At 39.0% G+C, this 12,844-nt stretch overlaps 1 protein-coding gene across 2 annotated transcripts in view; it reads left to right on the top strand.

Moving 5' to 3' along the window:
• The window catches only part of gpr158a (G protein-coupled receptor 158a), a 105,148-nt gene extending 97,817 nt beyond the window's left edge, over positions 1-7,331 (top strand). For both annotated transcript variants that reach the window (XM_047349698.1, XM_047349699.1), the window contains one exon: positions 36-7,331. In XM_047349698.1, the coding sequence (XP_047205654.1) occupies positions 36-1,892 (1,857 nt within the window). In that variant the 3' untranslated portion in view covers positions 1,893-7,331. The remainder of the gene's footprint in view (positions 1-35) is intronic.
• The last annotated feature ends 5,513 nt before the right edge of the window (positions 7,332-12,844 follow it).

Below are 12,844 nucleotides of genomic sequence, written 5' to 3'. Positions count from 1 at the left end.
ACGAAGCTTGCATTTGTGTTTTTATTCACTTCTAGGAGGAGCTGAAGAAATTATACTCCCAGCTGGAGATTTACAAAAGGAAGAAGATGCTTGCAAATAACCCTCATCTACAGAAGAAGAGAAGCTCCAAGAAAGGTCTGGGTCGCTCGCTGATGAGGCGCATCACTGAGATTCCTGAATCCGTGCATCGGCAGTGCAGCCGGGAAGACAAGGAGACAGGAGACCACGGCAGCAATCGGAACAGCATCTGCATGCTGAAGAAGAACCCTTTAGATCCAAGTCATCAAGTAAAACCAGCTAAGGAAGAGACGTTGAAGAACAAGGTCTTCTCTCTGAAGAAGTCGCACAGCAGTTATGACCATGTCCGTGACCAGAATGAGGATGCCAACAGAGCTGCGGTGGAAAAGGTGGAAATGGCCACAACCGAAGGGTCACTACTGGATACACTCATGGGCAAAAAGCTGGTCAAGAAGAAGTCCAGTGAGAATATAAATGCCCCAAGTGAATCTACAGAGTCTGTTCCGTTAGTCTGTAAGTCGGCCAGTGCCCATAACCTTACTGCCGACAAGAAACCAATTCATCCCAGGGCATCCATGCTACAGAAGTCCCTGAGTGTCATCGCTAGTGCCAAAGAGAAAACGTTGGGCTTGACTGGAAAGACCCAGAGCTCCGAGGACAGCAATAAGAAGAGTCAGCCAAAGAGCAAAGACACGAGTGCAGAGACAGAGAATGACTGTCAGCCAAAGATGATTATCAGCCAGTCAGTTGAGTACAAACAAAGCACAGCTAAAGGCAGGATCATGAAGCAGCCAGTGACTGGCAGCCAGCCTACAATCTGTTCTGATCCAGTCAGGGGAAAGGACCTTTATGATGTCTCAGAAGTGTGTCCCTGGGAGTTAGAAGATCTGCCAACTCCGTCTGAGAACAAGATCCAGAAGCATGTCTCAATAGCACCGAAGGAGACCACAACTATTCATGGGGGCAGCACCAAAGGAAGCAAATCTCAGAAGCAGAAGGCCTCTCATCAGTCTCCATTGAGTGCCAGGAACACAAAGGAGAATCAGAGAACAACTGCTGTGCAAGCCGAGGTGGGTCCATGGGAGGAAGAAGGTGAGACACAAGCCAGTCTCTCAGAAAGCTCAAGGCAACAAGTATCTAGTCAGTCAAGGTCAAACAGGCCTCATTCTACTTTAGAAAGCTCCAAAACAAACCGGGCAGACATTTGTCCATGGGACTTTGAAGAGCAGCAAAAGACCACAGAATTAGCCCGTTCTCCAGATACAATAAAGCAGAAAAAGGCCACATCTCCTGTGGAAGGTCGAGGGAGAAACCTTATTTCAGACACACCCAAAGGGGTAGCATCTTTGCACTTACCAACAACAAAAGCTGAAGTCTGTCCCTGGGACTATGAAAGTGCTACAGTTTCTCCAAATACTGACAGGACACCTAGTCCAGCACAAGCACCCAAAACTAAAGATTCCCTCTCAATTAAGAAAGGCACCCCCTCCACCAGGACAGCTGAGAAGGAAAGGTCAAAAGACACTGAGGATGAAAGAAGTTTAACAAAGGGTCAGGACAAGAATAAATCTTCAGATAAACGTTTGAGCCAACAGAAATTGTCTGAGGTCTGCCCATGGGATGTAGAGTGTCCGCAGGAAGGGTTGCAGATAGAAAAAAGGAAAAGTGCTAATGTTGGAGCAGCCAAACCAAAGCAGGCTGAAGTTTGTCCATGGGATTTTGAGGACACGTCGAGTAAGACTGGCACTGATAAAAGTGCTCCTGTAGAAAAGCAGAGCAATCCAAATTCAAAAGGTGCAGCTGCAAGTTCTGCTAAAAAGGCAGAGGTTTGTCCCTGGGACTTTGACGAGACCAAATCAGGCAAGAAGGCATGATATTGAACCTAAATGGACCACTGAAATTATAGTTATTGATGTATAATCTTTCTTTTTTCACTTACAAAGAGTTATATATTACCTTTTACTATTTGTAAGGTAACTTGGAAGCAAATTTAATCCACAAGTTGCCTTCCTTTCTGAGGTTTTGTTCCAGTTTTACATATTTGAAATATGTACTAAACGACAAAACAAAGTCAAGAAGAGCATTCCACATTACTACAGGGAAATTCCTGGAGATAAATTGTAGACCAATTATGCAACTGTTTCACTTTATGAGCAATGTCGGACATCAGCCTTTGCCATTTCTGTGTTCCTTACTTTCTGTTTGCTGTCTCCTATGTTATTTGACCTGGATGTCACGACAAAGAGAAAATATTGTGTATTGGTTCATACGTAATTTTTTCTCTTTGTTCTCACATGGATGAGATTTGGGTTGAAGTATGAAACAGGAAAAGTCAAAGCCAAAGAATAAGGCAACCACTGCTAAGGATGATGTTGGTCTTCAACCTGTATTTAATGATTCTTTGATTTGTACGACAAAAACAAATTGAAAATCAGTCTATAGCACTTTAGCAAACATCGTAAATTCAGAACTAATGACAGATTCTGTCTTTCATTTTGTTCTCCTAATTTCCAACTCATTGCATATTATGTCACGGGCAATCATATATACAGCATTTTAGATACATTTAATTGTAGTTCTCTACAGATTAAAAAGCTTCCAAGTCTGTAGAGATGTACTATACGTGCCTAACTATTAGCATTGTTTTGTATCAGTATGAAGGGAAAAAAGTGGCCTCTATGTCTGGATTTTGTGACAATGATCTATATTAACAGCATGCACAGCCAGGTGCCGAGTAGTTGGACTCTACTTGTCTGTCAACTGATCAGTGCTGATGTTTTAGCAAGCTATTTTCCATGCAACAGATGTTTGTGTTCTTGCTCTTATAACCCCTAAAAGCTAAAAATGGCTAAATCAGAGCAGGATTTGCCTGAATGTGTGTCCAAATGGCTATTATGTTCTCACAGGTTAACAGGAGGGAAGGAAACAAGACAGAGGGAGGTCACTTGCACGGGTCATTGTGGGTCATTTCGCCCCTTCGCCATTTCTTGGATTTTCAGTTTTGGTCGTTTTGTACCTGGCTTTTGGTGTTGTCTGCTATTGGCCATTTTGTACCGACCACATGTCATAGTTATGTTATTCTTTGACCACCCACAATTTGATGTAATTTTCTATATTTTACTCAGTCTTCATTAAGGAAAGGTGAATATATGACTTCAATGAATATCCACCAGAAGGCACTTAGTTGTTTAAGTAAGACTCCTTCCAACAGGGTGAATGTCTCTTTGGCATGCAGAGTGAGTTACAAATAGTCCTTATGACAATGCACATAATGATATTCTAATGATGATATGTTGTTCAGCCCATAATGAAAAGTCCAAGTGTGTTTTTGTTGACTATCATATTTAGAGTCAACTGGCCCAAGCAGGAAAGTACCCAAAATAAATGGGGATATGGTTCAATACAAAGTTTTGTAATAATAATATACAATTCAGATAAATTAACATTAGAGCTGAGCATTTTCAGGAACGTCTGTCTTCATAATTTATTATAGTATTTAACTACAATGAGAAACAAGCAAACAAAGCCATCGGCAAGAGGACGTTTAAAAAAGACCACTGTTAGTAATACTTGGCTTGGGGACAGATTGTACCCACTTTGAAAATTGATCATTTGAAGTAGCTTTATTTAATATAACCTGTGTCTGGTGTAAGGTAGATGTTTTTGTGATTGAAATAAATAACTACCAGCAGGAGGTTGGTTAGTGTAATTCTGGTTTTTCCAGAGGCCATAATCTCTTAAATTCAACAAGAGTCAACAAGGGCCAGAATGACAACCAATAGAAATTGAGTGTTTTATATAACCATCAGAAAATTCAGACTCAGAATTCAGTACTATGAATTGTTGAGTCAGCTTTGTTTATACCAGCATGGATCTTTGAGTTGTAACAAGTGTGTGTTTGCTAATAAAATGTCATAAATTCACAGTGAAGATGTGAAGCAGTAGCCTGGAAACCAACCTAACACTAAGTCCTGGCCTTTTAGGCAAATTGTTCTACCTATCATAAACTAAGACATATTGCAGCTTGAGATTTCTTGGAGTTTTGCCCAGCTGATTTTGCTAGATAATCAAATATCAGGGTTAGATTACTTTGAAAAAAACAAAAGAACACATTCTATCCATGTCCTTTCGCCATTAACTTGTTTAAAAAAAAGCTCCATTTAAAAAACAGAAATCTATAAATTCAAACCCAAGGAGGACCAAGCAGTTCTTAGGAAATATGAGGCTAGACTTTTCAGACAGTTTATATAAGGTAGCAGTCATGTCTCTTTGAAGGTTGTGATCATAACTTGTCTGGTTGTGTCAGAACATTTTGAGATGATAGAATAGAAATAGAATAGATATATCCCATTGTCCCATAGCGGGGAAATTCAGGTTTACAAGCAGCAAAGTATCCTTAGATTCCTACAGTTTTATCAAGAGATGTATACAGATTATTATAAAATTGTATTAATATATGCTTGTCTGGTTCTTTCTTAGATGCAGCAACATTTTGCATTGAACAAAGTACAGATATGGCGTAAATAAAACATTACTGAATTTAGGCCCCAAATACAATACTCTAGGTACTTTCTTCAGGCTGTAACCAGTAGGGGGCAACAGTTGTAGCTTATGTTTTGTCTGATGCTGTTTGCCCTTTGCTCTCAACCATTATCGTCTTTAGCACAACATCTGAAGTTCACCCGAAATGGAGTTAGCACAAAGCGAGACAAAGTAGGAAAAACTGGCCCCACAGTTGTTGAGGTTTTAGGTGCAGCTCCCAATGGTGTCCACGCGTAAAGTATGTCACCACGTCACCACTTTTAAAAGTCCCTGTTTGCCAAGTTTGATGCAGAGTTTTGAAAAATCTCCACTTTGAAATGTTAAAAAAAATGTCTTACCAAAATCGCAGTTTGCATGCAGACAACAAGTGCAAACATATTAGAAAACATTGATTTTGCAAAGTTTACAAGGTTTATTTGTGTGAAAAGCTTTGCCTAAGTAGAGAAAAGGATTCCAAAATATATCTAAAATAGCAGAAAATAATATTGGCGACAAATATTTTCACTGATAAAACGTTAAGCACCCAGATGGAGAGGTGAAAATTAAGGCACTCTAACGGTTCCCTGCCAGTTGAGTATGGCCCGTCTTTGTACATTTATGCAAGTGGCGTTTGAGTCAATGCTGGTTGTTCATCTAATGCTAGTTATTCAGACACACAGAAGGATGTTGCACAAATCTTTAAAAAGTCTGGGTTCTGCGATGCTTTGGTACACCACACCATAACTCCTCCGTCTTGGGTTGCAAGATTCACTGTGTGTTTCGGTGCCCTCATGTAGCAACAATTAAATTAAATATATGCTATAGTAAGTAAATGCATGAACACCTAGGTTTATACAAATCTAAAATGCGATTCCTACCAGACTCTATCAAGGACTCTGTCAAGGCCTTCACTGTTTAACAAAAACGCTGGGACTTAGATGCCTTCTGGCCATCTCTGTGCGATTTCTGAAAGAACTGAGGTGGCAAGATGGGGTTGAAGTCTACCTGTCACCAACAAAAAATAGTATAACTCTTGACCGGCTTTGGGGTTTGAGATTAAAATGGAGAGATCAAGGAGAGTGGTTATGAGAAGCTAATAAAGTATTTAAAGCAAAAACCACAAGGTGATAGCTGCGGTTCACTATTTTATGCATGTCATTTCTTGCATACATTTGATGGGTCACGCTGAAGTGGGTCAAAAAAGAACAGAACACCAGACTTCAGCCAAGGGTAGTTTCTTCAGTTGCTGGAAAATATCATGTCATACATGTGTTTTATTCTTTAGAATTGTAGATGTCTAAAATACATTTTATCAATAGCTTTCCGTGTTGACTCTGAAGATTTCTACTCCATACCTCCTCTGGTTGCATGATGTTGGTTTATTTATGAAAGTTTGCATGTTGCGCGGTTATGGATGGCTGCACTGAGCGACAGTTTAGAAAGGGGCCACTTATGTTTTGTGAAAGAGGATACTCTTGACAAACTGATAAATGCTCTGGCAGCTGTTAGACATTTCTATTGTTCCACCCATGGTGCCGTCGCTTACGCCTCTAGTCCTGGTTCCAGGCACGTCAGGTCCTTGCAGTTCAAATCATTTACATCCCCATCTGTGGTCCACATCTGTACAAAATGATATGAACATCAGAACATTTCTTCTGAGTGCTGAACTTTTTTGTTTACCAAAATTCATTGTCTTAACGGCTATAATTATGTTTCATATTTTAATACTATTGCTTTGACAGATCTATACAATGTTTACAAAGATCGTTGGGGACCTTTTATCGTCTGCTGGGTGCTTTAACAAAGGGAAATTCTGAGCTCATACACTCTTCCAGAGAGTCACAACATTGCATTTACTGCCATGGGTGATGATGACCTGGTACCATTGATTGTGCTTTTAGAAGAGTTATTGCACATCAATTGATGTGTTTTTTGTAAAGAAACTATTTTAGAAAATAACGACAGTAAATTAAGCAATATAATATTCGTAATTTAAAAAAAAGATCTTGTTACTCACAGATATGAGGAGAAAATATAATGAGTGCAATATCCCATTATGAAATAAAATATATCACTTTCTGGCATTACAGTGAACCCAGTTTGTTGTTTAATTTGAATAATTTCTGATTTTTGTTTAGCTTTCTGTCAGATTTTTTCTCACTTCAGTCCATTGATGTGTACGTGTTAAACTCTGTGAAACATAACCAGTCTGTTAACTGTCCGTTTCTCTGGAAATGATCACTGTATTTTATCGTCATCATCAACCACTCGGTGCAAGTTTGAAGCCGAGCCATCGTTCTCGTGCCCTCTCGACATAGACAATGCCGTGTCTTGTAGCTTTTTGTCCACTGCTCTTTAACCACGGTGTGTTTCTGTTTGGCTAGCCGCTTTCATTTAAACTGGACTTCTTATCCATGTGACTAGACAGTGTCACACTATGGCAAGTACACCTACTAGCAATTCTACTACTACTACTATTCAATGCTGTAACGTCGTAATTCTTGCTCTTGTGGCTTCTGCATGAATTCAAGAACTTAGTAGGACCGATGTTTCACTGCCCTTAATAGAACAAAAAAGAAAAAGTTGTTATATTTTATGGACTGTTACAAGTTGTATAGTGAGTGACACTGTCCCTAACCCACTGTATTTTGTGCTTGTTATGACTATTGCTCTATGACAAGCTTATAGCATCAATATATGGGAATATTTGGTAGATTTATATTGTGTTATATTGTGTTAGCATGTACATAAAAGATACCTCCTCTGCAATAAATATTTATATAAAAATTAAATGTGTGTGCTCTCAGTGTTGTTGAAGATTTGCACCTGTGAAAATGAGCCTGTTGAAAAGAATCAAGAAAGATACTGCAGGATTTTCTATGCTCAGTTTCTTCTACAATGGCTCTAATCCCATGTGCGGGTGACACAAGATGCTCTCACCATGCATTTATGCCTCATATACCTTCTCAGGTTTGTTTGATTTTTGCTCATGCAGCTGCAGGAACCCTGGCTTTTAATGTCATTGTGCATGGTAACCACAGCTTGGCTACTGTCCTAAACGGCTTTTATGGCTTGCTGTGGTAAGGTCAATGGACTGAGGAAGTCCATATGTAATGCTGAATTCTTGCAGATAAGTAGAATCGGTTATGTTCTTTCTCCAAAGTAAGTACAAACCAAAGTTCATTTTCCAGCTCCATTATTTTCATGCATTACGTTAAAAGAAGAAAAGTTATTAACAGTTATACATCCCTGGATGTAGGCAGAGATGCAGCAGAATAACAAGTGTTATGTGTGAAGCAAACAGGTTAGCATTGATCGCAGTTTATTGAGCACTTCAGGGCCTTTCTGATTAAATATAAGATCAATGCAGCCAGCAGCAAGGATTAAAATTAGAGCAACATTACAATGGAAGATCTTAGAGAATAAAATGTGATGCACTCAACTGCTCCGTCTTTCGTAGAGCACAGGAGTGAGACGGCAGTTTGTTGCATTTAATGTCCAACTCAAAGAAATGGAAAAAGCTTTTCTTTAGGTTTTAGATTAAAATTCAATTTTAAAAATTTGAAGAGGATTTTTCACTAAACATGAACCCACAACCTGTTGGCTAAATCAAGATAAACTGAAATGATCCATGTTTCTTGTTCAGAAATAAATTCTGAAACAGACGTCTGCTGTGTTAGAGTTATGTAGTTCCTAACACCAGAGAAGACCCACTTCAGGTCAGGGACACCAGCAAATCAGCAATCAGGCCCAGTGATACCATGGCCGTTAAAGCAGGTTTTGGTACCTTTGGCAGTGTGGGCAGGTGCCAAGTCCTGCTGGAAAAGAAAACCAGAATCTCTGTAAAACTTGTCAGCAGAAGGAACCATGAAGTGCTCTGAAATTATGCTGACTTTTGATAAAACGTAGTGGACCAACACCAGCAGACCACATGGCTTCCCAAATCATGGCGGCGGAATATGGAAACTTCCTTCTAGACTTGTATTCTGTGCCTCTCTACTGTTCCTCCAGAGTCTGGACTCCAGACCATGATTTCCAAACCAGTTACAGATTTCAAGGTTCCAGTTACGGAACTTGAAACCTGTAACTGGGACCTTGATTTCCCTTTACAGATTTCTTCTGTATTTGAGTTTTTCTGTCACACTTAAATGTTTTAACTCACTAATCGGAATTTTATATTTTAGCAATTTGTCAACCTGTGTGTTTCCACTGATGGACTGAGCTATGGCTTTGAAGCCCAGCCTCCAGCTGTCAGTGTAGTGCAATGTGCCGCTATTAATGTTACTGTGGGACATTGTTCCATTAAAGTAATCTGCGTGCAATTATAAAATAATAATAATAATAATAAATAAATAAAAAGAAAATTAAAACATAAATAAACAAAACACAAATAATGTTTGTATTATTGTATATGCAGAAATGTCATACATATGTTTCTTTCATCCACTGGAATAATTATCTGGAACATATTCTGTGGAAAATATTCTGAGTACTGACGAGCGTGTCCAGTTACTTCTGGTGTCAAACGAACAATGCACTTTAGAAAAATAACATACCGACATGGTGGTGGTATTCTGATGGTTGCCACAGGACCTGGACAACTTGCTATAACTGATGGAACCATAAATTCTGCTCTGTTCTTCAGTACTTATGCAGCAGCAATTATCCAAAGCACACCAGCAAGTCCACCTCTGATTGGCTAAAAAAATGAACAGAGTGAAGCTTTTGGAGTGACCTAGTCAAAGTCTGGACTTAAATCTGATTGTCATGCTGTGGCATGACTTTTAACAGGCCATTCATGCTTCAAAACCTTCCAATGTGGAGAAGAAAAAGAGGAAAAATGCTTTATTGTCCCATAGTCAGGAAATTCGGGTTTATCAGCAGCAAGGCAGAAGGCAAGCAGAAACATGCAGGAACACACAAAGGTAAAAGCTATAAAAAACAAACAAACAAAAAAACAAAAGAATAGAAGATTTTAATACATTAGAAAAAATACCATACATTTATGAAAAATTGGATACTTGGATTGAATGAAATGTGCAACTGTGTAGAATAGAATATAAATATCCTTTATTGTCACACTGTGGGAAACTCGGATGTATCAGCAGCAAAGCAAAAGGGCAAATGGAAGCATAGAGTGGGATGATTTTGAAAATGTACAAAATGTGCCAGTATAATTGTGCAAACAAAACAACAGACTATTTACATTAAATGATGTAAACTCTTACTGAGCTTCCTGGGAGCAGTGATGGTTATAAAGCCTAACAGCTGCTGTTGAGGTCAGATTGGATCATTTGAAAGCTTCTTTTTGCGCTTGCTCAGGTTATCTGAATGAGTAAAATGTATTTGATGATCTGAAATATTGTAGTCTGACAAAAAAGCAAAATCTGTATGGAGATATATTTTTTCACAGCTCTCCAAACAATAAGTTTTCATTGAAACAAAATCTTCCATTTTTAACATCAAAACCCAGACAGCACAAAGCCTCGGCTGCAAAAGACACAAAGTCGAGCAGCAAACTGAGCTTTCTAGCTCTCCTGTCGTGTGTGTGAGAATAACAGTTGGACACTGCTGTGTTGCCTCTCTGTTGACTTTGCAGAACAGCAGGGAGACGGGGTCCAGCATGGCAGGACTTATTTTTAAAGCCCAGACAGTGATTGGTTCGTGAATCAGAGCCTTTTGAGCCACAGTAACGTGGGCAGTGATGGACAGCGGCTGGAAAGAGGGACGGGAGATGAGAGGAAGCTGATCGCTGCTCCGCCACTGACTCCTCCGTCTCTCAGATACATGTAAGGCCGGGGGAGGGAGGTGGTAGGAGGGGTAAGATTGCGAGGACATCTCTTGTTCAGCAGTGTGGATCCATGACTCATACAGAGAGGGCTGGATATGTTGGGTGAACCATGGGGGAGATATGATGGATACACATGTAGAAACATGCAACCAGAACAATATGACTACAAAAGGTGAGATCTTTATTTTATTTACTGTTCTTGACAATCGCATAAATTTAAATATGGTAAACTATTGGCAATAAATACACTGTCTTTCAGTAGTGAGGCCATCAATATTTATAGGTTTGCAGTTGCTTTTATGTAAAGTGTACCGTGAGAAATCATTTCAAACATTTCCCACCTTTAATGGGACATCTATCCTGTACAATTGAACTGAAAACAAACAAATGTGTTTGGTGGAAAACATGAAAAATAAAATAGTTGGTTTGATAAATATCAACTTGGAGAAATAGTTAGTTTTATGCACCTTCTGATCCAGTCTCCATACATTCATCTGCTGTTTTTTGCAAGTTCCAAATATAAAGTCTGAATATAGATATATCTGTCACAAATTCTTTGTTAACTTTAGTACTTACATTTAAAAATCGGTCAAAAAAAGGAAATATAAGTCTGAAAATTTGAGGATGAAAGGTTTGGAATTGTGATATAGAAAATAGGTAGGATCCTTGAATTGAAGGAGCTAAGTTTGGCATTAAAACCACACCTTATATCACCAAAGGAACACCATACTCACACCCCAATATGGTGGGGAAACGACATTTGACAAGGGGGATGAAATCATGAATGATCCCAAACACAGTCAGTTCTCACCCCAAACTTGCTAGAAAGCTAAAGCTGAAGAGGGATTTCTTTTTTCCGCATCCTATTTACCCCAAATGCATCCAAAACACGAACAGCTTAACTAGAAAAGAAAAGAAAATTAGTAAATGGACTAGACAGAGTTTAGAAGTAAATCTGACACTGGGGTCACCAGAAGAGGGCTGTGGACAAGAAATGTTCTAGCAATCGAAGAGATCTGGAGACGAGTGGACAAATATTGCCAAGTCCAGATGTAGGAAGCTGACTGAGATGACTGAATGCTGATTCTGATCCAGTTTAAGGGTGTTTACACTTATGCAACCAGGTTATTGCAACATTTCCCTCCAACAGTTTAATTTGTTTATCAGATAAATTGTAGAGGATTTGTTTCTGATTAAAGATGGAAAAAGTTTAGAGAATTTCTTGATGATTTATTTTTGTCTCAGTTTTTTTATGCAAAAAAATATAAAACCAGAAGTTTGGGTTATATTGTTTTTTAACACCAACCTTCAGCTCCTAAAGTGGTCTTTAGAAATGAAATGCAATGCATGATGAGGGCTAATACAGCACATTTAATTATAATTAGAATAATAAAGGATGAAAACAGGTAAGTTGGGGCTTTTTTTGTTGTCAACATTAACTTGATTTTTAACGTGTGACACCCCTTGTAGCAACTAAGTTGATAAATAAATCTAAATTGCCTTATTGTGAGCTCTCCTTGCAGTGCTTTGCAAAAGTATTCACACCCCTTAACATTTTAACACTTTGTCAAAGTACAACAAAACTTAATGTGTTTTATTCAGGTTTTACATGTTAAACCAACACAAAGTAGCACATAATTGAAGTGGAAGGATGATGATGCAGGTTTGTTTTACATTTTGTGTGCTGTGATGTTCAATCCTGAGTAAATACTCTGTAGAACCATCTTTTGTTCTGCTATAACAGAGGAGTTGTCTAAGGTTATTTGGAGTGTAGCTACAGATAAACACTTTTGCCCATTTGTTGTTGCAAATGTGTGTAACAAGTGTGTCTTGTTACATGTCTTGCTACAGGTACACAATAGGATTTAGATCTGGACTTTGACTGGGCCATTCTAACACATGAATATACTTTCATCTAAACCATTTCACTGTGGCTCTGGCTGCATGTTTGGAGTCATTGTCTGGCTGGTGCACCTTTCAGGTTTAACAGGCTGTTCTTCAGGATTGTCCTGCATTCTGCTCCATCCATCTTCCCATTAACTCTCTGCATCTTCACACATAATGTAATGTGTGTAGGCCTGAAGGTTCAGTTTTGTTCTTCTTTGATGAGATTTATCAATATTATTAGCCGAATTTACAAATCTGTATTTTTTTACACTAATTCCTTTAAAGAACTTAGTTCATGTCTGTGTACTTCGCTATTACATATAAACTCACAAGATGGTGGATTCCCACACAGTGTTCCCTGCCTTCCAGTAGGACAGGATGAGGTCTAGGTGGTGGGAGCAGCCATGACTCACAAAGCTCCGCCGCCGCCACCGTTGCTGCCTCCACATGCAGAAGAAGAAGGGATGGAAGACAATGTATAACTTAGGAGTTTTACTATGGATTCAGGCACACATCCAGTTCATGTGTTAGGTCAAATTGAGACTTTTTTACGCCCTTACTAATTTAATGAGGGCATAAAAGAAGTCTCGATCTTCCAACCATGAAACTTTTCATCAGAGTGCTTCC

This window comes from Girardinichthys multiradiatus, chromosome 21 (assembly GCF_021462225.1).
Source record: "Girardinichthys multiradiatus isolate DD_20200921_A chromosome 21, DD_fGirMul_XY1, whole genome shotgun sequence".
NCBI lineage: Eukaryota > Metazoa > Chordata > Actinopteri > Cyprinodontiformes > Goodeidae > Girardinichthys > Girardinichthys multiradiatus.
This window is presented reverse-complemented; position numbering and strand designations above follow the sequence as displayed.